General features: G+C 36.0%; 3 protein-coding genes across 6 annotated transcripts; 2 read left to right on the forward strand and 1 right to left on the reverse strand.

The window, feature by feature from the left end:
* The first annotated feature begins 28 nt into the window (after positions 1–28).
* Positions 29–22,059, forward strand: LOC117211892 (centrosomal protein of 135 kDa-like). Of its 3 annotated transcripts, none has more exons than XM_033456195.1 (20): positions 29–754; positions 983–1,283; positions 1,428–1,660; positions 1,881–2,073; positions 2,148–2,314; positions 2,494–2,689; positions 2,785–2,976; positions 3,061–3,158; positions 3,241–3,342; positions 3,420–3,656; positions 3,820–3,915; positions 4,807–5,036; positions 5,369–5,579; positions 5,659–5,774; positions 19,045–19,324; positions 19,877–20,074; positions 20,180–20,356; positions 20,446–20,648; positions 20,903–21,037; positions 21,925–22,059. In XM_033456195.1, the coding sequence occupies exons 1-20, from the start codon at positions 566–568 to the stop codon at positions 21,977–21,979; spliced, it is 3,609 nt and encodes a 1,202-aa protein (XP_033312086.1). In that variant the 5' UTR covers positions 29–565; the 3' UTR covers positions 21,980–22,059. The 3 variants fall into 3 exon arrangements, with proteins under 3 accessions (XP_033312086.1, XP_033312085.1, XP_033312087.1); XM_033456194.1 differs by lacking the exon at positions 21,925–22,059 and adding an exon at positions 21,097–21,214; XM_033456196.1 differs by lacking the exon at positions 21,925–22,059 and having other exon boundaries at positions 20,446–20,676; positions 20,903–21,033.
* On the reverse strand, positions 5,892–13,340 carry LOC117211896. 2 transcript variants are annotated; one of them, XM_033456204.1, is made up of 5 exons: positions 13,088–13,340; positions 7,865–8,036; positions 7,486–7,679; positions 7,064–7,395; positions 5,892–6,963 (listed from the first exon to the last, which is right to left on the reverse strand). In XM_033456204.1, the coding sequence occupies exons 1-5, from the start codon at positions 13,099–13,101 to the stop codon at positions 6,260–6,262; spliced, it is 1,416 nt and encodes a 471-aa protein (XP_033312095.1). In that variant the 5' UTR covers positions 13,102–13,340; the 3' UTR covers positions 5,892–6,259. The 2 variants fall into 2 exon arrangements, with proteins under 2 accessions (XP_033312095.1, XP_033312096.1); XM_033456205.1 differs by lacking the exon at positions 13,088–13,340 and having other exon boundaries at positions 7,861–8,016.
* LOC117211894 lies at positions 22,030–25,029 on the forward strand. Its single transcript, XM_033456197.1, has one exon. The coding sequence runs from the start codon at positions 22,064–22,066 to the stop codon at positions 24,650–24,652; it is 2,589 nt and encodes an 862-aa protein (XP_033312088.1). The 5' UTR covers positions 22,030–22,063; the 3' UTR covers positions 24,653–25,029.
* The last annotated feature ends 690 nt before the right edge of the window (positions 25,030–25,719 follow it).

Consider the following 25,719-nt stretch of genomic DNA (forward strand, 5'->3'; position numbering starts at 1 on the left):
TAAAATATATTATAAATGCTACTTTATTGTTTAATCATTAATTGTTAAATCGTTAATTATGTAAATTACTATAATCTTTTTGAACGCATAAATTGTAATATGTACAACATTCGTAAACAATATTTGCATTCTATAATGTTGGTAACACTTTTGAATAATATTTATGCCTAACATGATGCGTCTTTTGTTCCAGAAAAAAATATAATAATGTACAAGGTTGTTCACGTAATTAATAGAGAATGGTGCAAGTGTTTAATAAAAAAATCATGGCTGTTTTAAAAATGGAACATTTTGTAATGGAGTTGCTGATTTAATGAAGAATGATGAAATGCTGTTGTAATATCTTGGTTATATTACAATCAGTTATTTGAGAACGTATTATTTTATTAATTATATGTTAAAAAAATGATTTTATAATAAATTTCATATAAGTGTAATTAAGTTCCAAAAAAAGAAGCTGCAATTATTTTTGGAACATAAGTTGTAAGACAAAATAATCTAAAAGCGTTATTTATCGTACATTTATGAAATAGAATAAAATAGATATTTTATAAAATTTACAAAAATGAGTATGGAAGATGAATGTAACGTAGCTGCAAGATATCGAACTGTCCGCAAGCATTTAGACAGTTTAGGATACAAACAAGCACTTACATTAGATTCACTTCCTTTGATAGAAAAGTTATTGGCTGATTTGATACAAACAACAGAAAGCTTAAAGCATTTTAAAAGCATTGCTCAAGAAAATATCGAGGTCTGTATCTTTGTAATTTAAAATCTTTTACTTTTAATTTTAATATAAATATGTATTTCTAAAACACCCTTTGTATGAAACAATGAATATACCATTTATACAATAATCAATTAGGGAAATATGAAAGATATTTTAATATCTTTCGATCGAAAGATAATAAAGAGAAAATTATATTATTAGATTTTGTTATTATATTTACATAATTTAATATTTGTATCATATAAATAGGCTTATACTCAGTTACAATCAACAATTGATCCGTACAAATGTGATAATGTAAGGCTAGTGCAAGAATGTAACCAGCTTCACTTAGATTTGATAAAAGAAAAGGAATGTCATCAAAAGCAGATTAAGGACCTGAAGAAGGAAATATATAAATTAGAGCGTGAATGTAATGATCTTCAACTGGCGTCTTCTCGGAATTTACATAGGATTAAAGAGCTAGAAGCTGTATCTGCTAAGAAATCAAAAAGAATTTTGGAACTCCAAGGAAAATGTTTAAAGCCATCCGTCAGTAATGTTGGCCTAGGTAAATTACTTTTCATTTTTTGATATGTTTGAGATTATTCTTTTACAAGATGTTCGTGATTCTAGAATACGACTTTAGAATATGAATATGTAAAATTTAATGCTTTTAAATATTGTCAAATTGTTATTTTTTTTACCATTACAGTTTCTAAGAAACGTCCCGTTTTCCCACTACGAAGACCAGTTATTGAAAGTGAACCGTTACCAAAAACAGGAGTTAAAGTTACTCCGTTACCAAACTTAAGTGTGGCAGAACCAAAAATTGTTGATTTATTAAGCATGGCAGATCATAAGATGAATTGTTTGAGTCATGAGGTAACAAAATTGAAGGGAGATCTCTCTTTACAAATCGACAATGTACAAACATTAAAAAGTCAGGTATATTACTGTTAAATTACATCTGCATGAGTTTAAATTGCTCCTGTTTGCATGTAAGAAAATGTATATAACATATTGAATATTTTAATTACTATTAATTAGAACTAACAGTAAAGGATGTACAGGCACTAAATATATGCATGTTTATTTAAATTTGTAAAAATTGATAAAAATTGGTAATAAGAATAGATACAAGTATACTATAGAAATATGTTTACAGCTAACTATGAAGGAAAAAGAAATTTTGCGACTGAAGAAGATGTTAGAAGGAGGTAGACCGTATCTGGCTGTTTCTAAAGATTGTGCTTGTAAAAAAGCAGAAAGCAGTTTTGTAATGTCCAATTATAACATAGATGGTAATGAATTAAAAGTTCTTCAACAAGAAAAATTGGAATTAGAACAGCAATTAAAAGGTAATCAAACTATGTTGTCTGTTTAATGTAAAATCAAGAAAATTCCTTATGTACGTAACTATATTCTATTACAGAAGCTTTAAATAAACAACATGATGCTATGTCTCAAGCACTTAAACTTGCTGATCGAAATGAGGAATTAGAAAAGGAATTAAGAGATATAGATCACATAGCATTAGCTGTAGAAGCTGATTGTAATTCTGCAGTTAAAGAAAACAATAGGAGAGTTTCTAAATTGCAGGTAATAAATCTTTATAACGTTTTTAAAGACTACACCCTAATATTTACAATAATAATAATAATAATAATAATAATAATAATAATAATAATAATAATAATAATAATAATATAATAATATCGTAATTAATAGTTACAATTTATTGCATTATAATTATTGTTATGGAATTTATATTCCTGCAGGAAAAATTAGAGAATGTAATGGCACGAGTACACGCATTAGAAGCTGAATTAACTGTTGAGCGTAGAGAAGTACAAGAATTGAGAGCAGATCTAGAAGCTTGTAAGCTGGAGAAACGTACTATTGAACGTACTTTGGAATCTACATTAGATGAGAAGAAACAGATGACTGACAGGATAAATGAGTTAACAGTGATTGGTAAACAGAACTTTTATTTTCATACGACGATTATAAATATAATTAAATAGTTTCATAGTTAATCAGTATTGCTTTTTCTTTTAATAATATTATAGAAAAAAATTTAAATGATGAAATCGAAAGATTGATTAAGGAAAATGAAAAACAAAGGCAAGATATTATTCAATTACAATATAGTAATAAATTATTAAAGGAACAAATAAATAGAAGGGAAATATTATTAGACGATGTCTGCATAAATTTGAAAGATGCTAATGAAAAGGGACGAAAGAATGATTATGATAGAGGTAAAATTATAAAATATAGAATATAATAAGAAAAATAGAGTAATTCTATATTCAAAGATTTATCAATTTATTAAAAATCATCAGGGCAAGGTAGAACAGAATTTCAAGAAGCATATAAAGGAAGAGATCTTCTTCAAAGTATAAACGATGCTGGATATGAAAAAGAAATTGAAATAAATGATGTATGTTTCATGAAAAATATTTCTTTCGTGCACGATAGTTTGGTAATTATAGAAATATATTAACTAGTATTTACTTTATCAGTTACAACAAGCTGTGGAGCAACTAAGAAGGGAACGAGATTTTTATAAAAATGAATACAAGAATATCAAGGATAACTATAACAAAACGATTGAAAAAGACCATGTAAAGTGTTACCCGTTTCTTTTCGCACAGTTTTCTTTAATACATATGTAATATTTTATCTTTATTTTTAAAAATAGGTTGACCTATGGTCGCGAATACGAGAATTAAAATGTGAGTTAAACGAAAAGGAAAATGCATTAGATGAATTACAGCGAGAAAAGAAAGACCTGCATCGTGAAAAAACAAATTTAGAAACACGTTTACAAACTTATAAAACTGAACATAAAGCACCTTATCGACCTTGCAATGTATGCAAACGTAGTGTTGGCTGTAATTGTTCTCCTCCGTTAATGAGAGACGTTGGCAAGACAAAGGTAAAGGGTGTGAATAATTTTGTTGCAACAATTGCAATTCAGAAAATTGTTATTAAAATTACTTTATAATTAGAGAAAATCCTCATGGCTTTATTTGAAATGTTAAATGAATACAACGTTTTTAAGAATTTCTAATTAAATTTATAAAAGTAACATTTTTTAGAATATTATTGAACGTCTGGAACATGAACGGGACATTGCACGGGCAGATGTCGATCGTTTAATTGAAGAACGCGATGCATTACGTGAAAGATTAAAGGTAATTCGTAAAGTTTATTTATTGGTGAATATAGGTAAATTTGTTATTATAAATGCTCCTTATCGTGTCATACGAGAACATGTTATCCACTTAACTCGGAACCCGCGCTCGCGAGAATATATGAGAATGGTAATAGCATACATGTACGCTTGCTACTACAATCAAATGTCGCTTGTCATCTATGAGTTATTGTTAGAAATATAATTAAGCGAGAACACAGAGCGGTTTGACTGTCGCTGAAGCACTTTAAATTTGATGTCACGACAAGGAGAAAACAATCGTCGAGAAAGCGAATCCCGCGTTTTCGACCGACAATTTCATGTACTTGCGCGCTCCCGAAGCTTCAAAGCAAGCGAGCATACCCGGTTCTGTTTTCACATGTAGCTAATAACATTTTCTTAATAACCGATATTTTGCATTGTGCTTATCCGAAATGTAATTGCGACGTAATATTTTTTTTTTATTTATTTAAAGTTGCATTTAACTGCCGAAGTTGTTAGCGAATTACAATAGAATTGTTCACATTCTTATAAACATCGAGGCTTCTTTTTTTTTTTTATTTCGTCCGGTAATTTTCGCTTTTAACATATTAAACATTTTCTTCTACGCCGTACTTGAAAAATTATTTACAATCACATTCTACAAATTGAAATTCTATCTATCTGATTTCGGATCGCTCTTCTGTGAGTACGTTGAATATAAGAATATGGAACAAGGAGAGTAATTGAGATACAATAAGACACCTCACAGAATTCGTATTTGGAGAGACCAGTTTTAAAAAATGCAAATTAATTCAGTTCTCGTACTGCAGTGGCTGAATCCCTTCGGACTTGTCGGCAAACGGCAGTAATTTCATATATGGCAAATTCATTATGGAAATTTGTAAATTAGATGGCTGCGGAAGCACATACATCTGAACAACGTCGTCTGAAAGAAAACTTGACCGACGTTGAAACTCGATTGAAACAGATAGAAAAGGAACGACAAGAGCTTTTACTTACGCAAGGAGCACGAAGAGCAACTATCAATGGACTAGAGGATCAATTACAAGATTTGCGAGAAGAGTTAAAACGGACTAAGCAAGAATTAGGAACTCAAAGAACACAATATTTTCAACTTCGGTATTACTTATTAGGTTGTCCGAAAAGTGTCTTTCTTTCACAAACACGTTTTTTACAACGATGCATCCTTATACAAACATGAAACTTAATCTGTCGAACGTTGTGATCTTTATTTTGATAGAACAAAATTGACCATACGTAATTCAATAAAATAATATAAAACGGAAAATGTTGTGCATCCATTATTTCCTTATAAAACGAAAGATACTTTTCAGACGACCTAATATTTTTCATGAAAGAAAAACTTTGTAGAGAATATAATACAGAAATATTTCCTTATGATTTTCTTTAGTATTCAGTAGATACATATACATAATTAATAAATATGATAGAGCTCTACAAGATCAAACGGATCAGGCTTTGGGAGATGCTCAGAATCAATTGACACAGTCGGAGTCCGAACTGAATAAGACGTTGGACCGTAATAGAACGATGGAACGGCAGCAGTTGGAGTTAGAAAATCAAGTGGAAGAATTACAACAAGAAATTAACAATCTTAAAGCAAATATGACACATTTGGATCACGAAAAAGATCAATTGCTAGTGAGTAATAGATACAATTATATTGCAAAGTATCCAACGACACTTACGTATGATGTAACGAATAAGTGAATTTTGTTAGATGGTATTGGACGAGAAGACAGAAAGGATAGCTACTCTAGAAAAAGAAATTCTGATGAAAGAAGAACAACTAATAGGAAGCGAGCAACAGATTCACGATCTGCAACACAAAAATCAGTGAGTATCGTATGTATTTATAAAATTTGACACATTCTAGAAAATCTTATCAGCTTTCAGAAATCTAATTACTATATTCTAAAAGAGACACCATAAATTGTATATATTTACAAAACATTGGCAGTAAAGGTGATATTTAATTATTAGATTTGACAAAAGTCTTTTCGCATACATTTATAATAGAGTAATACTAAAAATAAGTACTAGAATTATATTAATACGAGTATATCTGCATAACAAATTTTAAGACGGTATAGACTTAAACTATGGAGTTAAACGAAAGATTTCATAGCACTAGGATATTAAATAAATAGAAATTCGAGGAATTCACACGAGATTGTTGAGAACATTTCACGCGCAGCCTTTATACAACGTTATTTACACATAATATCTAAAAAAAAAAAATAAAAAAAAGTGCATATCAAATAGTTCATTTTATCATCACCATATTATTATTGCTATTATACGCAGTCTGACCTCTTTGCTTAAAAGTTTATCGACTTTACTCTTCCATTGAGAAACTTAGCTAAACTTACTGCGGGTGGCTGACAGCCACCCAGGGAGAAGAGATTATTACTTTCTAACTCAGAAATTTGTGGACCGTCCGTGATTCTTTTGTATCCGGGTCTACATTCGCATCTTGCCCTTGGCTCTGATCCTTCGTTCTTCCATAAGCTCTGTTTTGGCATTCTTCGTGCAACCAACCATTCTCCTGCAGTACACGGACCCTGTGTATATAATTTGTAACAGGTTTTATTTATTTCCACCATTCCGGGCGTAGATTCGCAGCTATCGTTAATTTCTTCGGAACATTTTTTCGAATCGGTCAGTATATTTATACATCCACATACTCCATTGTAACTGATTCCATCAACAGATGGTCGTATATTATAATCATATAAAACAACTTGTCCGTTCGGACATGGTCCTCTGGTTCCTATTTTGTAACACGTCTTTTCTTGTGAAAAATACAGTCGACCCCGTTTACAAGGCACAGGGATACAAGTGGTCGAATTTATTAGCATATAGCCGTTTTCACAAGGTCCTTTTGTGTAAAGTCTGTAGCAAAATCCATTTTCATAGAGAACATGACCTGGCTTGCATACACACTTGGCTTGAACTATTTCTTCATTGGTTATCGTGTTTGTTACAATAAAGTGATGCCCTTGCGGACATGGACCGATACCGCCTGTGTTAATAAACGAGTACAATATAATAATGTAAAGTAACGATAAATAGTAGAAAATTGGAAGAAGCTTATGCATCATGCGTATTTTGAATTGTCTTACCTAATTGATAACACATCGCAGTTGGTTCATGGTAATGAGGTAATTCAGAGTGACAGCCACATACGCCACCTGGTAAAAATAATTCTCCAGGTTCCGTACATGGGCCTTTAGTGTAATGTTCGTGGCAACCACCCACACTACCCGCCCAGTGATATCGTCCAAGTTCTCCATTTCTAGAGCAGGAACATACCGTTAATCCGTCTTCGTCTATAGCAAGGAGTTCACCCTTTGGGCATGGCCCTTTGCTATATTTGGGGTAACATTTGCCATCCCTAGGCCAGTAGACTTCTCCTTTCCCCGTACATGGCTCTGGATCATGACAGACACCCCACCTTTATTAAAAAATAAATTAAATTTAGAGGGAAACTTTTTATGTTAGTTACGCTGTATGAAGATCTGTTAGATTCGTTATATCGTAATACCTAGACTTGCCAGAAGTCTTTGGAACGGGTGCAAAAAATTGTCCTTTCGAGCAGGATGCTCTCGTATATATTTTATGGCAAAGAGCGTCTCTAGGAGATTGCACGGTTCCTGGAGGACATCTGCATTCAGCTACAGTTCCACCTCTACCTGCAGCTGGACCTAGTTCCATTGTTTCTGGGCATGGTGCTCCAATCTGTCAAACAAGTCTATAGTCTATTAAATTATAATTAGAGATTATTTATTATATTTCTCGACCAAGTAAACTCAATGTCGGTCGGTTAAGTAAAAAAAGAAAAAGAAAGACGAGAAGCTGCTTCTCTAATGTACATTCTATTAAGAGAACTCGAATGACTCTGTAAAGAGAAATGCAGCACCTGCCTGGAATATTTTGTAACACTTTCCATCCGGCGGCCAAAATAACAATTGCCAGCCACGTGGTTGAGCGGCGCAGGGATTGCTTGACGGATCTGCCCATGGTGGAGGCATTATCGCTGACTTAACGCGAACAATCGACGCGAACCCGATAATTACCAATACATCTGGTAAAGCGCTGAAACGCATTTAACGAATTCGTGTTTAGTTGAAATTGAAATTCACGTATAAGATATTAAAATGGCATTCTAAAGTGTTTAGGGATAACATAAATACAACAGGTTTGCTACACGTTTTTAGAATTTAAATTAGAATTTGTAAGGAATTTGTAAGGAATTGTATAAAATGACATTATAGGAAAATAAGGTTTCAGATTTTATCTCGGTCGAGCACTTGAAACCGGGAAATACCGATTGCGATAGAAAATGTTATCGCGTATTCGTGTCTACGTATGTCAAAATCGAGGGTAGTGGTAGAACAGAGCAAAAGCACGACAGAAATAAAATGACCATACTTTCACTGTTTCACTATGGCAATGGCATTGTCCCTGGTGGCAGGGCTCGAGATGACGACATGCATGTACAATAAGAATACCATTCTCTATATATGTGCCGTATAACTGTTGCAAACTGAAAGCAAAAACACTTTTCTCTTTTTTCTCTTTTGACTTTACCCATTTGTAGACGGAACAAATAACTTTAAACGACATTCTTGGACTAGATTGGAATCGGTAATTTTGTAAAATTAAGCTCGAACGTATTAAAATTATTTGGTAGAAGTTGGAAGTTTTTCTAAAAATAGAAACGCAATATAGGCAACGAACGTTTTATCACATCGATTATGAACCATCGAAGATCACGGTGTATTTGATCCTGGCGATTACGCGCGCTTTTCTTCCCAAAATCAAGGAAACGATTACAGGATACAAGAAACCTTGGCACTTAGATCCTGATAGTTGCTAGACAAGCTTTTCCTCGATGCAATAACTTTCCATTGCGATAACGGAACGAGTTTTACCGATTGCTCGCTAGTGTTTTATTAATCGCGATTCTTAATTTATCGCGCTCTGTTTATAGACTGGTGTTTCGAATAGAATCGTGGTACTCTTGGTTGAAGAAAACGTTTGATTCGTTATTTGACAGCGCAGATAGTATTATTGGAATTATAGAATTACGTAAATTACGTAAATTACGTAAATTACGTAAATTACGTAAATATGTATATTCTAACGATCTTCGTATTTATGGACAATATCATGTAAACATCGATGAAAGTTTTAGCGTTTATATATTACGAGTATATTCTCAAATCGTCTAAATTTTACGGTAAACAAAATGGGATTATTTCACGTGGTTGCGGTTTGTAGGAGCTACTCATTAAGGAAAGTCGCACGGTTACCGGAGAACTATCGCGGAATGTCGAGCTTCCTTTTCTTCCTGTATAATTATTAGTCTTCATTGTCAAACTGGTGTGACCACTTGGCGCAAATAAAAAGTGAGAGTACTAGAGATTTAGTAAGGTAAGGCAATCTCGGTTACGCATTCTCTTCTCTACACGTGTCTTGTTCATAGCCACACGAATAAATATAATATAGATATATTACACGTACAACGCTCTATTATTAATTATTAATTATTAATTTGCTTCGTCATTTGACAAGCTTTGGAATTTAGATGTAGAATTTCCGTTAATTTAGAGCTAAATTTACAACTAATTAGAACGAGTCGCACATCCTACGCTTCACTTGGATTTGTTGAATTTTCAACAAATTATGTCAGTACCGTTCAAATATTTCAGTTCTGTTTATCCAGGTCCTTAGAAGAATCAAACAGAATCAGATTCGAAATCTCTAAAGTCTGCGTTAAACATTCTAAAGAGAAATAAAAGCTTTCGTAGAAAAAGAAGGAGAAATAGTATCCATCATTGTAGATTATATTTATAGCCGAGGGTTAATATCTGTGTCGATTAATTACCGGAATAAAGAGGATATCAGTGAATAATCTCATAAGCGAAAAGTAAGGATATTTCTATTCGAATGAGACGTGGGATTCGCGTCGATTCATACGATCATTCGTAGGGTCAACGCGTTTTATTAATTGCTTTTATTAATTACTTGCTGAGAAACTGGGGGGCGGGGGGCGGGGGGGGGGGGTATTGCGTCAAAACTTTCACGTTTATTGCATTTTAATGCGTAAACGTATCAAGATAAATTACTATGTTCATTTAGCCGACTAACTGAAAGAATTTGACCGGGATTACGTAAATGCAGAGTTTTGAATTTGTATTCTTAAATTACTCGTAAAGTTGCTTTCGTAACTCTTCGGTGAGCGAATACCATTGAATTTAACGAATTCGGGATATCTTTTCAAAACGAAGACTAGAAAGGGGTCGAAGTTACTAGAATTTTCAAATATTTCCTAATTAACAATCGAATATCGAAAAAAGTGTAACTATAGCGACACGGTTTGCAATAATGACGGCAGTGTTCCGGACAAAATTATTAGTGTGGGTGTTTGCTTCGTCTCTTGCATTCTACTTACTTTGATATTACTCGGGAGTAGCAAGGAATGTACGAGGATAAATACCGTCGATGATATTTATTACGAGAAGAAACAACGATCATGAGTTCCTTCAAAGGTTATAGTTGTCTGAATCGTAACGACGACGGACGATATAGGTATGATTCTTCTGTCATTCGTTTTCCCATTGTACTGCTATACGCGTATTATGTGGATTACTATTATTGAATCTATGACAGATTTCTTCCGCCCCCCTGCCCCCCGCCCCTTCGAAGAAAGAGGATTTATTTGCCTCCGTTCTTTTTAATTTTTTTTTTTTTTAAACTACTTAAAGACGATTTTTTACTAACACCGTAATACCTTCGAGTCCATTTCGTTTACTTCAACTTTGAAGTTTAACGTTAATTCGCGCAGCTAATTTCGTCCAAATAAATGGGTTTCATTTGCAGATGTTTTCATAATCATCTATATACATACATACATACATACATACATATACATTTATACCCTATGGGTATTTCATATCGATGTTATTTCATATCGCACACCTATTATTTGTCGTCACATAACTGTCGTGACATAACTCGTCCCCATTTCTCGTTGGTCCACTGTTCGATGTGTTCGTAGCTGTTTCGCGTCTCAGCCTACCTTTCAGTTTTTATTCTCGTTACATAATAGTAGATCGCGCGCGTAGATCCGATAAAAATCAGTAGCGTTATGCCAGTAGCCGGACGCATTTTTTTTTACAATCTAGCCGTTCGTTGGCGGGAAGTTCGACTAAATCAGATTCTAGGATACTGCTTGCACCTACTACATACGTACTTGTGTATCTTCGAAAAGCATCAACATAATTGTTTAACTTGTAACTTTCATTGCCAACCAACTTTCTCCTTATTCACGCGGTTAAAATGTAACGATTAGCTGTCGTTCGTTCGGTTAGACGGATGAAATTTGTCAAGTTTGACGCGGTTGTTGCAAACATATCAGCTATTCGAAGCGAACGTTAGGATTTTCTCGCTTTGCTTCTCTTTCCTTTTGTTTGAATATTTTTTCGCTCCTTCTCGTTCTTAACGAAGCGTATACTTAGCATAGTATCAACTTTGTTCGTTTCGTCTAATTTCATTCGATGATCGCTACTGCTATTTCAACGATCAAACTGTGCCTGTCTTGCCGGTGTTTTAAATACCTGCGTGACATTTCTTTCATATTCAACGATTTACACGTTTAAACGATCAATTGAAATCTTAGAAACAAGATATCTCTCCATTGCCGAACTATTATCCGATATCATGTCCATAAACATTTGAGAATGGAATTATTTAGCGAATTTAACCTGTAACGATTTGCTATTTTGCTACGCACGTTAAGTTCCATTAACAATCTCCGTGTATACTTTCACGACAAAATTTGCAATTTCTCAGTGTTTCAATTTTCTCTTAACTTTAGCAAAACAAATCAGTCGTTATTTGAAATTCAATCGATCGAATTATAATAATTTTCCATAAAGCTTCTGGCAACTGTTACCTTCGTTGAAATAAAAGTCTATATAAAATAAAGTTAATTAACGAGTTTAACCAATCTGAAATTCTACCTAACTTAGAGTAACCTTATTAGAGTAACTCGGCTCTTTCATTGTCTTCTTTCATTGCATCCCGTTGTGTCCTAGTTAAGCCGCTCTAGTGGCAAGATTACGTAACAAAATCGATGTAATCGACGAATAACATGAAATTAAATTAAACCGAAGGATCTCTCGCAAAGATCAGGTCTTGACATTTACGTTAGAGAAACGAAACGATCGTTTCAAGATTAGTCATGTTGCCGTTATGCAACTTTCACCGTAAACACACACACAACAGGACATCTAACCTTCTAAAAAGTAAGAAAAGAATTTTTATAAGAAATATAAATATATAAATATAAGAATTGATTAAATACAAGAAGGTAAAAATATTTGGTAGATGGTTAAACAAAACGATGTTTTCAGAGCTACTGGGTAATACGTATTCTTATAAATATTAACGAATTTCTGCGAAATCGAAATTCCACGATCTATTATTGCGAGAAAGTAACGAGCATTGCCTTTCATGAAGTTATATATTTGAAGTTAATAATTGCGTTTCTTGGTACGAGTTTACCAGCCACGGTATCTCTTTATAGTATGTTCGCTTTTTAATCGTATCGTTACATCGTCTTCGCGATACAGGCGAGTTATCGGGTATTCGACATTGATATATTTTAAATGAAATATGCTTTCTATCGTCACAATTCACAACTCACAACTCACAACTCACAACTCACAACTCACAACTCACAAGTCACAACAAATTGCCTACACTCTGAGTATATTATTTGCGTATAAAAGATGAAAATCTGTTAAAACTTGTTGTCAGAGTCGAGTGAATATCTCGTCGATGTCCTTTTATGCAGATTTAGCGGCACCCTAACAAGAGGGTAAATTTTTGCTTTTCCTCCATACGTATATTACACTTTTTGTGTTTAATTCGACAATTACGTGACGATCTACGCGAGAGAAATAAAAACGATGTTGTTAGATATACGTCGAAAAGAAACGATTATAAAATGACGTATCCAGAATAACGGAGAAAGAAATTCGCTGGTCTGACATAAATGAAATCGTTCGTTATCGATACCGAACGATATTGAAATTTCGATTCGTAGAAAATAAAGAAAATGGTAAACGATGACTTACAACGTGGTTCTCATGGTGAAGGCGATTAAGAGTGTAACTTTTTAGTAATCACATGACAGATATTCACGAAAATTGATCGTGTCGTTTTATCGCGGCCCTTTGACATGCTGCGATCGACACGAGGCGCGCACGAAACGAAGAGCGGCGATCGTGTTAGTTGGAGCACCGCGGCAACACTGAACATCGACTTGGAATCAGCTCCGCGGCTTCGCGCTGTTACCTAACTTGCCCGAGACAAGAACCGAATCTCCTAGATCGGCACTCGTCTCGCTTTTTTTTTTTCGTAAGTTCGTTCTATCTGCGAATGGATCGCGATTACGTCGAGCAAACGGCTGAAATAAAATTCTCAATCGCGCATAGCACAGCTCTGCATATCGTAAACGGCTTCTCCACTGTATACGGTCGGCACGTCACGTTCCTTAGTGCAGAAATCCGCCGTCGCGTATCCGGTTCGATACGGGCGAGAATCGGACAGGGATCCATGATACGACGACGGTTGGACGGTTCGACGGGGGCAATAAAGTTTCGTGCGTGGGTTTTCGTAACGTTCGACGCACAATGGGAATGAAATCATGCTTGAATATTTTCCAATCCATTTGAAATCTGCCAGTACCTAATAATCTCCTATTTACGTTTTACGTTTAATTACTACGATCGAATTGCGACACGCGGTGACCACGTGGATCCTCTGTAAAATCGATTTGCGAATGTACCGCCTATTAGATTAGGCAGAGACTCACCTTAATTCTAAATAAACTGTACTTTCGCGGAAACGTAAAGATAGAAGAGAGGCGAGTTTTTGTTATCGATCGAAAGTGTCTCGGATCTAGGAATCGGATTATGCGTGTAGCATCGCGTGACGAAGAAAGCGAAGATAGCGGCATATATCGAGACTAAAGGATCGAGTGTAAGTTTTCTCCATTTACATAGATATCGACTCTAGTCGATGCGGTCGATATAGCAAACTCCAGCGAGTTTGTATCGAGTAGCCTCCCTCGAGCATTCTCCAGTCGTGAAATTTTCTTCTCCGAAGAAAGAACCGGGTACTTGGTACTTTCGTCGTCTTACGACCTCCGGAAGGTCGCTACGGGCATCCAACTCCGCAGGAACGCGCTTTCGTCGACCGAGTCGCGCGTTGCATAATTCGGAAAGAACGACAGCCAGAGTCCGGCTGGATCGACTAACGGAAATCGCGTGTAAGTCTCGGATCCTCGTGTACGGATGTTCGTAAACTGACGTCTTTGTGCCAAGAAGCAATCTCTCGGGACCTTTGAATCCGTTAAACGATAGTTAGACGTATCGTCGTCGCGATACGTCTTCCACGTTGCTCGTCCCAAATGGATGTTCTTCCTCTATTCGCAGGATGGCCGATCGCTCGATTAAACGACATTAAACTTTTTCTTCGTATTAAACAAGCGTGCGAGTGTTTTTAGAAACGCTATACGACTCGTTATACTCGTTATACTACGTCTGGTAAAAGTTGAACCAAACCAAATAATTTTTATTCGCTTTATCTCAAAATCCATTTCTACGAAGATCGAGCTTCCGCTTACGCGACGATACCTTCTCGTCTTCTTTCTCTCGTTAAGAATCTATATATAAGTGGTTTTTATCGCTACTGCTTTCCTTTCGGTAACTCGTAGAGTTATACGAAACACATTGACGGAAACCGATTCAACACCTGTTCCTAGAACATTGATACTAGTTGCGAATGTCGAGGAAATGTTCTCTCGTCGCTCGTACTTTGCGATATTTCCTTTTCCTTGGTTAACGGGATATTGGAAAATACAAAATTTATACAAAATATAGCAAACAATAGGAAGAGAAACGTACGAAGAGCAGTCCAGTTCACGCGTTATTGTGTTATTACGACGACGACGACGACAAATACTAGTTTCAAGTTTAAATAAAAGTTTAGTAACTTTCATCTATTTACCCATCTTAAGATATTCGGCAGCATCGTCAAACTTTCTTTGTCCAGATTACCTGATTATACAGCTCCGAACGACACCCGCCCGACAACGATATTGTCAGAAACTTGAGTCGTTGGAACTCAACTTGATCTTGTTCCACCGCCTAATAATATTCAAATACTTGCATTCTCTCTCGCGTCCTTCAATTTTTAACGTCCGAAGAAAATCTTAAAGGGTTGTACGTACATTTCGTAACTCAAGGATTAAATTGTCAGAATTTCGGAACTCGTGGCGAGTGCGCGAGTAAAACGGAAGAAAACCAGCAGCTTGGATGAAGAAAGAAACTAACTCTGTAGGAGGTGATACCTTTTGTATTTATTTCGTATATATTATGTAACATGAATGTTTTTTGCAAACCGAGAGACATTTTGCGATTGAGACTTTTATACGAAGATTCGAAACGAGGCGACGAGCAGGGGCTCTGTTTCGGAGAGAATCGTCTAATCTCTAGGATCAACGAGTCGAACGCGTTACAACGTACAGTTGGTACGAGCGTAGAGTAACCTCGCGTAGTATGCATCCTGTTACGAGTGCTTCTCACGTGCTTGCGTCCCCTGCGTTTCGAGAAACCGTGCAATGCCCTTTGCCTGTGATGGTAAAGGTGAATGGCATCTTTAAAAGGGCCGTTCGTTCCGACTTTCTGACATTAAGCAGCGGTAGATAGAGAATCGTGGCCAGGCCGGTCGATCGGCATAGATGCCGACTCATCGGTTAAGGGTTTAGGACAGGGCGATGCACTCTGCCGTGTGAACCATTTCGCGAACTTCCGAACACCGTGTTTTCCCACGTGCTGCCTAGCTTCGTTTCTTCGGTAAGTTTGCTTCTTTAGTTAGACGGCAAGTTAGATGGGAAGACGTTTGATCGATTTTATGTAATCTGGACGTAACAAATTATAGTTACATCGTCCCTCTAGCAATAAGTAAGCACGCGAATACGTAATTATTCCACGAAATAACGAAATTTCATTGCTTAACACGACGTATTTTGGCGTATCCGGGTCACGATCGAATTCAAAGGATAGACGGTGATTTACCAAAGGATTTACCGCGATACCTATCCAATTACGTGGCTACGTTTCGTCATATTCCGAGGTCAGATCTATCACGATAGCTCGGAAATTCCACGAAAGAAATTCGAAATGATCGCGACACGATCGATCGCAGCCAGACAAGCCTCTTTCGTTGTTGTCGCGGCTTCGATTTCAGGGACGTTCCTCGGAACGAACGATCAACTAGAATGAAAGTACGTGTCGCTGAACGACACGGTGTCTAGCGGGACGAGACGCGCGCGCATGACCTTCGCGATCGCGCCGAAACCTTGAATTTCTTCTCGTTCTTGATTCTTCTTTATTGCCTGTTTCGTTCTTCTCTCTTCAAAGACTATTGCCTACGAAGAAAAAGAAGACGAAGGAAAAGCGCGAAACTTTCTTATTTCGTAGAAAGCGCAAGTTACTCGCCACGCTTATTAAATTATCGTAATACCGATTCACCGAGAGTGCTGCTGGTATACGCTCGTGTCGTGATTTCTTTTTGCTTCTTCGGCGATGTATCGTACGCGCGGCAAACGTAACTGCGTAAATCGAACGTTTCCAACGTTCGATTCGCGATTATGAAAGTACCTTGTTGGAAGATAAGTAAACTTTTACCGCAACTAAACGAGGGGGAAACGAACAGCAGCGAAGTTCCGCGATCGTTTCATCGGTCGCGTACGACGTATACGAGAACTAGCGTTTACACCAACACCATAAATCGCTGCATTTTCTTCCTTTCTCTTTTATCGATCTTTTCCATACGTTTCGTACGCGCGTATATCTCTTCCTGTATCCGGCGGATGCTGGTTCTCCACGATCCGTGTATTACTCGCTATAAGATATAATTCGATACCTGAAATCAATATTATTAATGTATTTTCAGGATATTTCGAATAAGATATTTCGAGTAAGATATTTCGAATCGTCGAATATTCTTATTTAGCCGTTCGAGTGAAATGTTGCATAGAGCGGTTATAACGTACGATGGGCATTACGAGAACGTCCGCCCTGACGAGTACAAGCCTCTGCTGCTTTCTACCTTGCTCTTCCTATTTCTCTTATATAGAATAGTTCGCTTTCCTGCGGCCGACGCGATGTAACTGGAATTGGTGAAAGAAAGCGAGACAGATAGAGAAATTTTTCCGTCTAATGTTTACAGCAGGTGTACGCGCGTTGCATCTTCGCGTTGCATCGATCAGATCCGACGAAATCATCTTCCATATGTTAAAGTTTTTAAGAAAAAACGAGCATCCTCGTCCTGTCGTCCATTCGAATTACATATTCCCGATCCCGATATTACCGCTAATGAAAATTCAGCGGTTACGCAATCTACCTATCATATTGTATTGCATCGGAAACTAGTATTCTTCTCGTCGCGTTTCTTCGCCGGGTCCGTGACACAATTCCGCTTGTTCTTATCATACGGTTGTAATCGATCCTTCGTCCATTGTGCCACTTTACGTTTATTTTAAGTGCCGCGTACGTTCTCCGCGTCTTCGTGTTACGTTATATCCGATTTTTCATAAATACCTGCTATCTGAAATAATTTCAGCATATTCGTTAAGATTCGTGTCGTTAAGATTCTAGCAACGTATCTCGTGCGACGTATAATACCATAAAAATATGGAAACATATTTTCCACGACATTTATTTATGCTGACATACGCTTGATTATTTATGAAAAACCGTAACGAACGCACCTACGAGACATTTGTGCGCATCGGGTGCGTGCGTGAACCGCCGCTTCCAGCGATACCACCGCAAACGTCTCGAGGTTGTTTTCACTTTTATCGTATAGAGGAAAAGGCGGCATCGTACGGACACGGATGATCGAAGGAAGCTGCCGCGCCAGCCCGGCATCCAGCAAGCACGTCGAGATGAGAGAAAGTCGTGTCTGTTCGGTGAACAGGCCTCTCTCGCACTTTTTCCTTTTTCAATTCCTGCTACTATGCGCCCTATACTACGCGTTATTGCCGCTTACATAACACGCGGACGCGTAATCGACACGCGCGGATGATCCACGATAGATGATTACGCCGTGCCGTAGCACCGATCCTCTGCCATTTATCTCGATTATCCTTACGAAATGCCATTTTAATATATTTCATTAGCTATATTTTTATCCTCCGCGGCTAAAACTGAATTTTCGTAGTATCAAAAATTTCAGCATTCCGTTTGTCGTCCGTCTGTAGCCAGCTTCCACGGTAGCTTTTTATCACGGTACGATTTTTATACAGACAGAATAAACGGACAGGCGAATTTATTGGATCGTACGGATAATACGTGTCTGGATATACGTTAAATATCGTTTAAATCAGGACACGTATTCGCTGTAGCGTGTAATTGAAAGGCATTAAAGTCGCGATTCGTCAGTAGCTAGAACGTTTTAATAAGAAGAGACGCGCAGCCGATGCGCGTTGCGACTCGATATCGGCTTTCTACCGCTAGTTTCTTCCCTCCTTACGTATTCGGCTTTTTCTCCCTAATAAAGTCGTTCTCGCCGCTACGTGATGCACAAACGAAACGAAATCTGGCCACGTAAATATTTCTTCGAGAAGCAAAATTACGCAACTTCGGCACGATAGCCTGCCTAATTCGTCGACATGCTCATGCTGCCCTTGTCCTCTTTCCGAACAACGATGAACGTGGCTTGCGCCACGAGGGATGAGCGTGTGCGATTCGCATAACCGAATAGACACCGGTTCGATATTGAAACTTTGACGCACGGTATTCGTTCACCGTGTGTGACAGGTTTGACGAAAACACTCCGCTCCTATTCCACCTCTATGCCTACTACTTACTCATCTATATTTGATACAGGTTTCGTTGCTTCTCTTTTACGTTTTGAAATGCTTGGCCGAAATCTTCTTAAGAATTCCTTTCGTACATCTTTCATAACACGGTTCGACCAATTCGACCAATTCATTTACTTGTTACTTTTGTCGCAATGCCAGAATATGCGTGGATCAAAGCGCGGATCAGGACAGACAACTGAGATCGATGCAACTGGAGGTAGAAAATCTTCAACGACAATTGCAAACGGCGTCGTACGACAAGGAGAATGCTATTCAGGAAAATCGACGAATACAGGACGATTTAGCCGCGGCTACTTGCGAAGTGAGAAACCTGCAATGCGAGATAGAAGCGTCTCGCGCCGAATCCTACGATCTGAAGAGACAGCTTCAAACGTACGTTAGCGAGGTCCGCAGAGCCGAGGAACTCCTTAACAGAAAGGTGATTTCATTTCATTCGTTCGAATTGTTAGCGCCGTTACGAAATTTATTACTTTTTCATTTCTTATAACAACTTTTTCTACCAGCAACAATATGTTTTTCATTAACTATGCACAAGTAGCTGGTGGAAATATTTTTATTTGACAGATTTACGATACGTATCGCATAAAATGTCGATTGAAAGATAGTACCGATTTGATTTTATAAATGATATTACGTTTATATTATAATAATATTATCTTTTGATACAAGATCTGTCAAAAATAATATTCGTCCTATTGTCGGCGTTACGAAAGTACGATGAAAAATAAATATATTTCCTGGTTATCGATACATTAGCTTACGAAAGAACTAGAGTCACGATATAAACATTGTATGTCGTACAAACATTGGTAAAACTAGGTATTATCGATATTATTCGTTCAGAAGATAATACGATACTTTGCTTTAGTTCTTTCCATCGTTTTCACCCGACTATGCATTTCTTATCAAACGCGTGTAAATGTCAAATACTACCATCTAGCAATACTCGTAAGATCCATCCACTTCGCAGGAAAATGAAAGAACGGAAATGTTAAATCACTTCAGAAGTCTAAGTTTGGAAGCAACCGTTTTAGAGAACAATAACCATAGTTTGGAGTCTGAAGCAGCCGAAGCAAGAGGAGCACTGCAATCGGCTAGGGATCGACTGTTGGATTTAGAACGACAATTGGCGGACAAGGATAGTTTGATAAGAGGCTACGAAACGCAGGTTGGCCATTTTTTTTTAATAATTTTCATTTTCTCTATCCTATATCGGACAAATGTACAAGTTTCGATAGGAAACCAATGTTATACGCTGATTGAAATTTTTTAGATCAGTGAATTGACCCAAAGTGTGGCCAGTATAGAAACACAATTGCGTCAGCAAGGAGAACAGAGGCACAGAGCAGAAGCTGATTTAACCGCTGTTAGAGATTTATGTATGAAATTGGATCAGCAGAAAGATACACTTATGCAGCAATTAGATGATAAAGATGCGCTTAAAACACAGGTAAACATTCGTGGATGAAGGTATTCCGATATAGCGAGGAGCGAGGATAAATAAATAAAAGTAATTTGAAATTTACGTTCCATCTTCAGTATGATATGCAAATTACTAAATTAAAAGCGGAGCAAGCCGTAATTCACGATCAAATGAGTAAAGACTGCGCGACGGTCGAGCGCCTCGAAATGCTATTGGATCAAGCAAGACAGGAATCTATAACTGTGCAGGCTAATAATCAGGAACTCCAAAACGAGGTGTCCAGATTGAGACAGAAAATGTCTGAACTTCAAAGTAAATTGTAAGAAGCTTAATTATTATCTAGAATGGTTAAGTATCAGTAGGATAATTTTCCCGACTAAAACGATTAACAGGTTTCATGCCCACGGTAAAGCGAGGCGATTGATCTTTGAACCTTATCGTTGTTAGCGAAAAAGTTTCTGGCATTTTAATCCGTTAACCCATCATAACCTATGAAACCTGTTAATTAACAACCCGTCGACGTATCCTAACCGCAATGTAATTTTTTTTCTTTATCTTCTCTAAACGACGCAGATCTTCGGAATCGACGAAACTTCGGCAATATCAAACTCAAGCTGCGGAATATTGTAAGCAAATCAGCGAACTACGTAGACAAGTTACGCATGAAAGATTCGATCGTGCGAGGAAAGAAGAAGAACATCGTAGCAGGTACGTACATATCGGGAACTCGGAATAGACGAATATTTTGTTCGTTATATGATTTTTAGATACTCGGAAGGTCTCCCTGATCCACTCGTCCAAACTCCGCTTCCCAGTCAAACTAACGATCAAATTCCTAATGAGACGATCGATGTAAATCACAGGTAGAAAGAAACATATTTGATGAAATAGTAACGACTTTAGATGCAGAGGCGGATTTCTTCGTTGTTTCCATACCGTGTGTCATAAAATTGATATTCTTCCTGGACACGTTTTTCCGTTTTCCGTTTTCCGTTTTTCGTTTTCCGTTTCCGTTGTAAAAAGTCCAAAATTTGAATTTCAACCAAGTCATTTTCCCCCTCTGCATTATTTTCTCAAGTTCAAGTGATAAAAGCGAAAACTTAAACTGCCAGGCAAGTAGACTGGCTGAAGAAACCTTACACCGCGATCCCCAAATATCCCCGTACACATAGTGGCACGCGATCGGTATTCGAGAGACATTCTTTTCCCTTGGATTGCAAGTGTTTGCCATCGAAAAATGTCTTGCACCATCCATCGTCGAACAAATCGCCATTTGCGCCTTCTATTAACGAAGCAGACGTCTCGAAACAGAATGATTTTAACAAATGTCCAAAGCCTTTCTGATTGTACTAAAAACTATTTTGTATATGTCCTGTAGTAGTAGTATAGCCCTACTAGTAATTTTAATACAATATTTCTTTGCATAGAAATAATAAATAAATTTCAATGCTACGTCAAACAGTATAATAATTTAAATTTTAAATTTATTCCTGCGAATATTATTCACAGGACAGAAATCGACAATAAATTGCCTAAAAAGATCTCTTAATGCTTTCCACTCGTTCAAATCTTTTTCGTTTTTTTTTTATTTGCAGGTCTTTTAATTCAACGCCAGACAGTTTTAACGTAGATTCAAATATGGTCGTATAAAGTCGTTTAACCTACTCTAATCAATATAGATATTTACAGAATGAAACAAGCAGAGAATGCGATGGTCAGGCTGAAAAACACGGAATGAAAATGATAAATCCTATCGCTGTGTCACGCTCAAGATGCTTAAATCTGCAAAATAAACTGAAATGCAGTAACCATGCGAAAGATGCTCAACGTGATGTTCCTTGTATAAATATAATTTTACGATCAGATTGCAAAATACATTCAAATCGATATAACCGTCTACAGAAGGAAAGTACCTCGCTATTTCAACCTAATGCAGATTCCATCAAAACTACTCTCCAATCATCGAATACGCTACAATTCTATTTGTTTAACAAAAAATATAATCACACTGCCTTTCGTACAAAGAGTTGCTTTGATATGTCGCAGTCAGTAGGAACGCGCTATGAAAGAAAGTACGATCGAGATAACGATGGTTTAATCTTTAATAATATTTCACAACTTAGATACAATAATAATCCACCATTTCTATGTCATCCTGTTCGATCAAATGAAATATCGGATAATAACACGTTTCGATCGAATTCACTTAAGACAAACTTATTTTCTCAAATTAATGGAACAAAACAACTAACACCGTTGAGCAAGGATACAGTGAGAAATTTAGGTGTAGATGATATTAAAGCGAATTTTAACGCGAGCAAACTTGTTGGATGTCCCGTGAAATTTTCTAAAAAATTGCCTACCAACAGTTTCCCGGTAAGAAATTTGGCTAGTAGCATGAAACAAATAAACGGTAGCAATGGAGTTTCTAAAATGATAAAAACAGATTTATCATTAAATTCGGCACAAATTTCTACTGTTAAAGAAAATTCTATTAAGCTTCTAAGTCTTCCTATGAATTTCAAATCACCTTTGGAGAATTCTACAAATTTACAATTAAAATCTCCAAATATGCTACTTAATTCCGAATTTATGAAATTGGGAAGTTTAGTTACACCTATAACTGATAGACCGTGCACAGAACTTTTTTATGCGAGTTCTCCTACAGCTTCTGACGTTACCAGAAATTTCATGAAAAATAACGAGATTCAAAGCAATATCTGCATTAATGAAACGATCAGTACATGCAAGGACAAGTGCGAAGAATACAAACCAAAAGCAAATTGTCAAAAAGATAAATTTGATAGAAGTACATTGGTAACTGAAAAATTTGCAAAATTTTCAATCCCGGAAACTATAGATATCTGTACAAATGTAAATTGTAATGAAATTAACTGTTCCATGTTGAACGCAAAACGAGACGAATACGAAGACAGATTTTCAAATATTAGAAATATAAATGATTACGAGTGCGTGGATAAATGTACAAGTACAATTGACAATGCTTTAGACATGCTGCAAAATATGCTGAAGAGCGTTAAAAGATTCAGAGATAAAGATATGAAAAAATGTAACGATCAAAATTATCAGTTCAAAGAAGTAAAATGTAAAAATATGGATTGCATCTACAAGAACGAAGGAAATAAGGTTCTCTTAGCAAAAATAAATTCAGCAGAAATAACGAGACCAAAGTGCATGAAGATGTTACAGGAAATAAAAAAACATGCCGATACATTAGAGGACGAATTAACCAGTGTGAACAAAAGTATAAGAACTAAGAAAAAGAGAAACGAAAAATTAGTTGCAGAAAAATCTAATGTTAAACAACGCAGCGATATGATTACACAGAATCCTGAAAAGAAAAATATTTATATACAGGAACCATGTTCACACGATGATATAAAATATTTTCAAAGTCCGCTATTAAGACTAGAAACTAATTTTAATTCACAACGTGTTAAAGGACCAGATGTGATCCTTTCACGAATCCATAAAAAAGGCACCTATAAGAAAGATCACAATAGAAATGATAACAGTTATAAAAGAAATAATATTAAATCGTTGATATATCCTGGCGATAACTATTCAACAAATGTGAAAAATGCCCATGTTCAATGTGCAAGATCCGTGTCTTTCCGCATTTTTGATTCGTCAAATTTTAGGCCAATTGCTACGTCCACGCCTAGAAATATCGATGCACCAAAGAACAAGGAAACTCTTTGTTACATATCAACTTGTACCCAAACAACTTCCATACCCGAAGAAAGTTTACAAATAAAGCAAGTCAAGAAAACTACGTCGACTGAATTAAATGATTATTCGATAGCACAAGAAAACAAGACGATCAATTCAGTAAATGTAAATAAAGAAATATCCTCGTGTTGTGATGAAAAAGCAATTATAATGCTATTTTTAACGAAAAACTTGAGTAGTAAATGTTTGAAGACTAAATATAAAAGATCGGAATTCTTAAATTTTAGGTCAAAATGTTTGACCGGTACATGTGTTATATGCGGTAAGAAGAAATTGATTAAATATGGTTTGTCCAGGCGAAAGAAGCGAATACCTGCAGCATTTAAATTAATGTCTGTAACATATAAAAGTGAAGCTGTTCGCTCTAATGGAAATTATTGCGGCTATGAAAAGTGCTCAGTGAATAACTGCAAAGTATCAGATTTATTAAATACTGTATACACGCAATCCTCCAATTTACAGATCACAACTGCCACCTCAGTTCCTTGTATCTCGGTTGGCAACACAAATAACATGAAAAATTTTGATGAAGAAAGAATAGCAAGAAATGACGGCTGCATATTAAGTTAACAATTAATAGGAAATAAAATTGATAATAGAGCGCAGTTATCTATTGAAATAAATGTAAATCATAGTACACCAGTTGTAAGATCTTAATATATAACCTAATTCTAATAATAACAAACAAAGCTTAGTTATTTGCAAACAAAGCCTAAGTTGCTTGCAATTTTCTATTTTTGTGGGGTGATATCGATCGTATGTAGTAATATAGAGAATAAAAATGTTTTTATATTATGATATCTAACAGGAATGAGATCTGAGGATAATATTTTTCACCGTAACTTTTAAGATTATTGTAAAATTTTAAGTTGACAAGTTAGTGTTGTAAAATTTTTAGTTGACAATAAGACTGCATTATCATTACTATTTAACAGAAATTGTTATTATATTGTACGTATGACTGATATATCATAGAGAAAGCTTATTGTATTTGTCTATATAATTTACTTCCGCAATTAATAAAGTAAAAACGTGATTGTAAAATAATAAAATGTACGGTATTGTTTATTGTCAATACCAAATTTTATGAATTTCTTTTCCTTAGCGCTTAAGATATTGTTTAGCACTTGAGAATGATATTTGTCGAAGCATCCTAGGAAACCTAAACCGTTAGCTATATATCATTTTTACACAATAAATTTTGCAGATATATCAAACTTCAGGAAGATGCAAATTTTTGGATCGCAAAATGTCAAAATAAAGAATATAACCAGTATACAAAGTAATTACTGTCTGTATTTAACTCATTTTCCAGAATATATGTATATGTGCAGATGGAAATGTAGCAAAGCGAAAGCAAAATATTTTGTTAGTTCAACTAAGGATAACCTTCGTTATTAAAGATTTTTAATCAGGTACGCTGAGACTTGCTTCCGTAAGAAGTATATAATGCAGTCAAAGAATAAATATTCAAATAACTCGTACGTTTAATTTCAACGATTTTTTCCTTTTGTATTTAGTAATTTATTATATCATTCTTTTATTCCTTTACACATATTGTTATGATCTCGATGATCGTACGAAACGGTGAACATGTAAACTAGGTAATTACAAATAATAAAAATAAAAAGCCTCTC

Source organism: Bombus bifarius, unplaced genomic scaffold, assembly GCF_011952205.1.
Source record: "Bombus bifarius isolate JDL3187 unplaced genomic scaffold, Bbif_JDL3187 scf7180000008263, whole genome shotgun sequence".
NCBI lineage: Eukaryota > Metazoa > Arthropoda > Insecta > Hymenoptera > Apidae > Bombus > Bombus bifarius.

What these genes read in the sequence shown, in the direction of transcription:
- LOC117211892 (XM_033456194.1), top strand. Translation starts at nt 566, where the DNA reads ATGAGTATGGAAGATGAATGTAACGTAGCTGCAAGATATCGAACTGTC. An exon ending in AAAGAATGATTATGATAGAG is followed by an intron (nt 2,977 to 3,060) that starts GTAAAATTATAA and finishes AAAAATCATCAG; the next exon opens with GGCAAGGTAGAACAGAATTT. An exon ending in AAACGATTGAAAAAGACCAT is followed by an intron (nt 3,343 to 3,419) that starts GTAAAGTGTTAC and finishes TTTTAAAAATAG; the next exon opens with GTTGACCTATGGTCGCGAAT.
- LOC117211896 (XM_033456204.1), bottom strand. An exon ending in AAGACTTCTGGCAAGTCTAG is followed by an intron (nt 7,396 to 7,485) that starts GTATTACGATAT and finishes TTTTTAATAAAG; the next exon opens with GTGGGGTGTCTGTCATGATC. An exon ending in TGCGATGTGTTATCAATTAG is followed by an intron (nt 6,964 to 7,063) that starts GTAAGACAATTC and finishes TTATTAACACAG; the next exon opens with GCGGTATCGGTCCATGTCCG.
- LOC117211894 (XM_033456197.1), top strand. Translation starts at nt 22,064, where the DNA reads ATGAAAATGATAAATCCTATCGCTGTGTCACGCTCAAGATGCTTAAAT.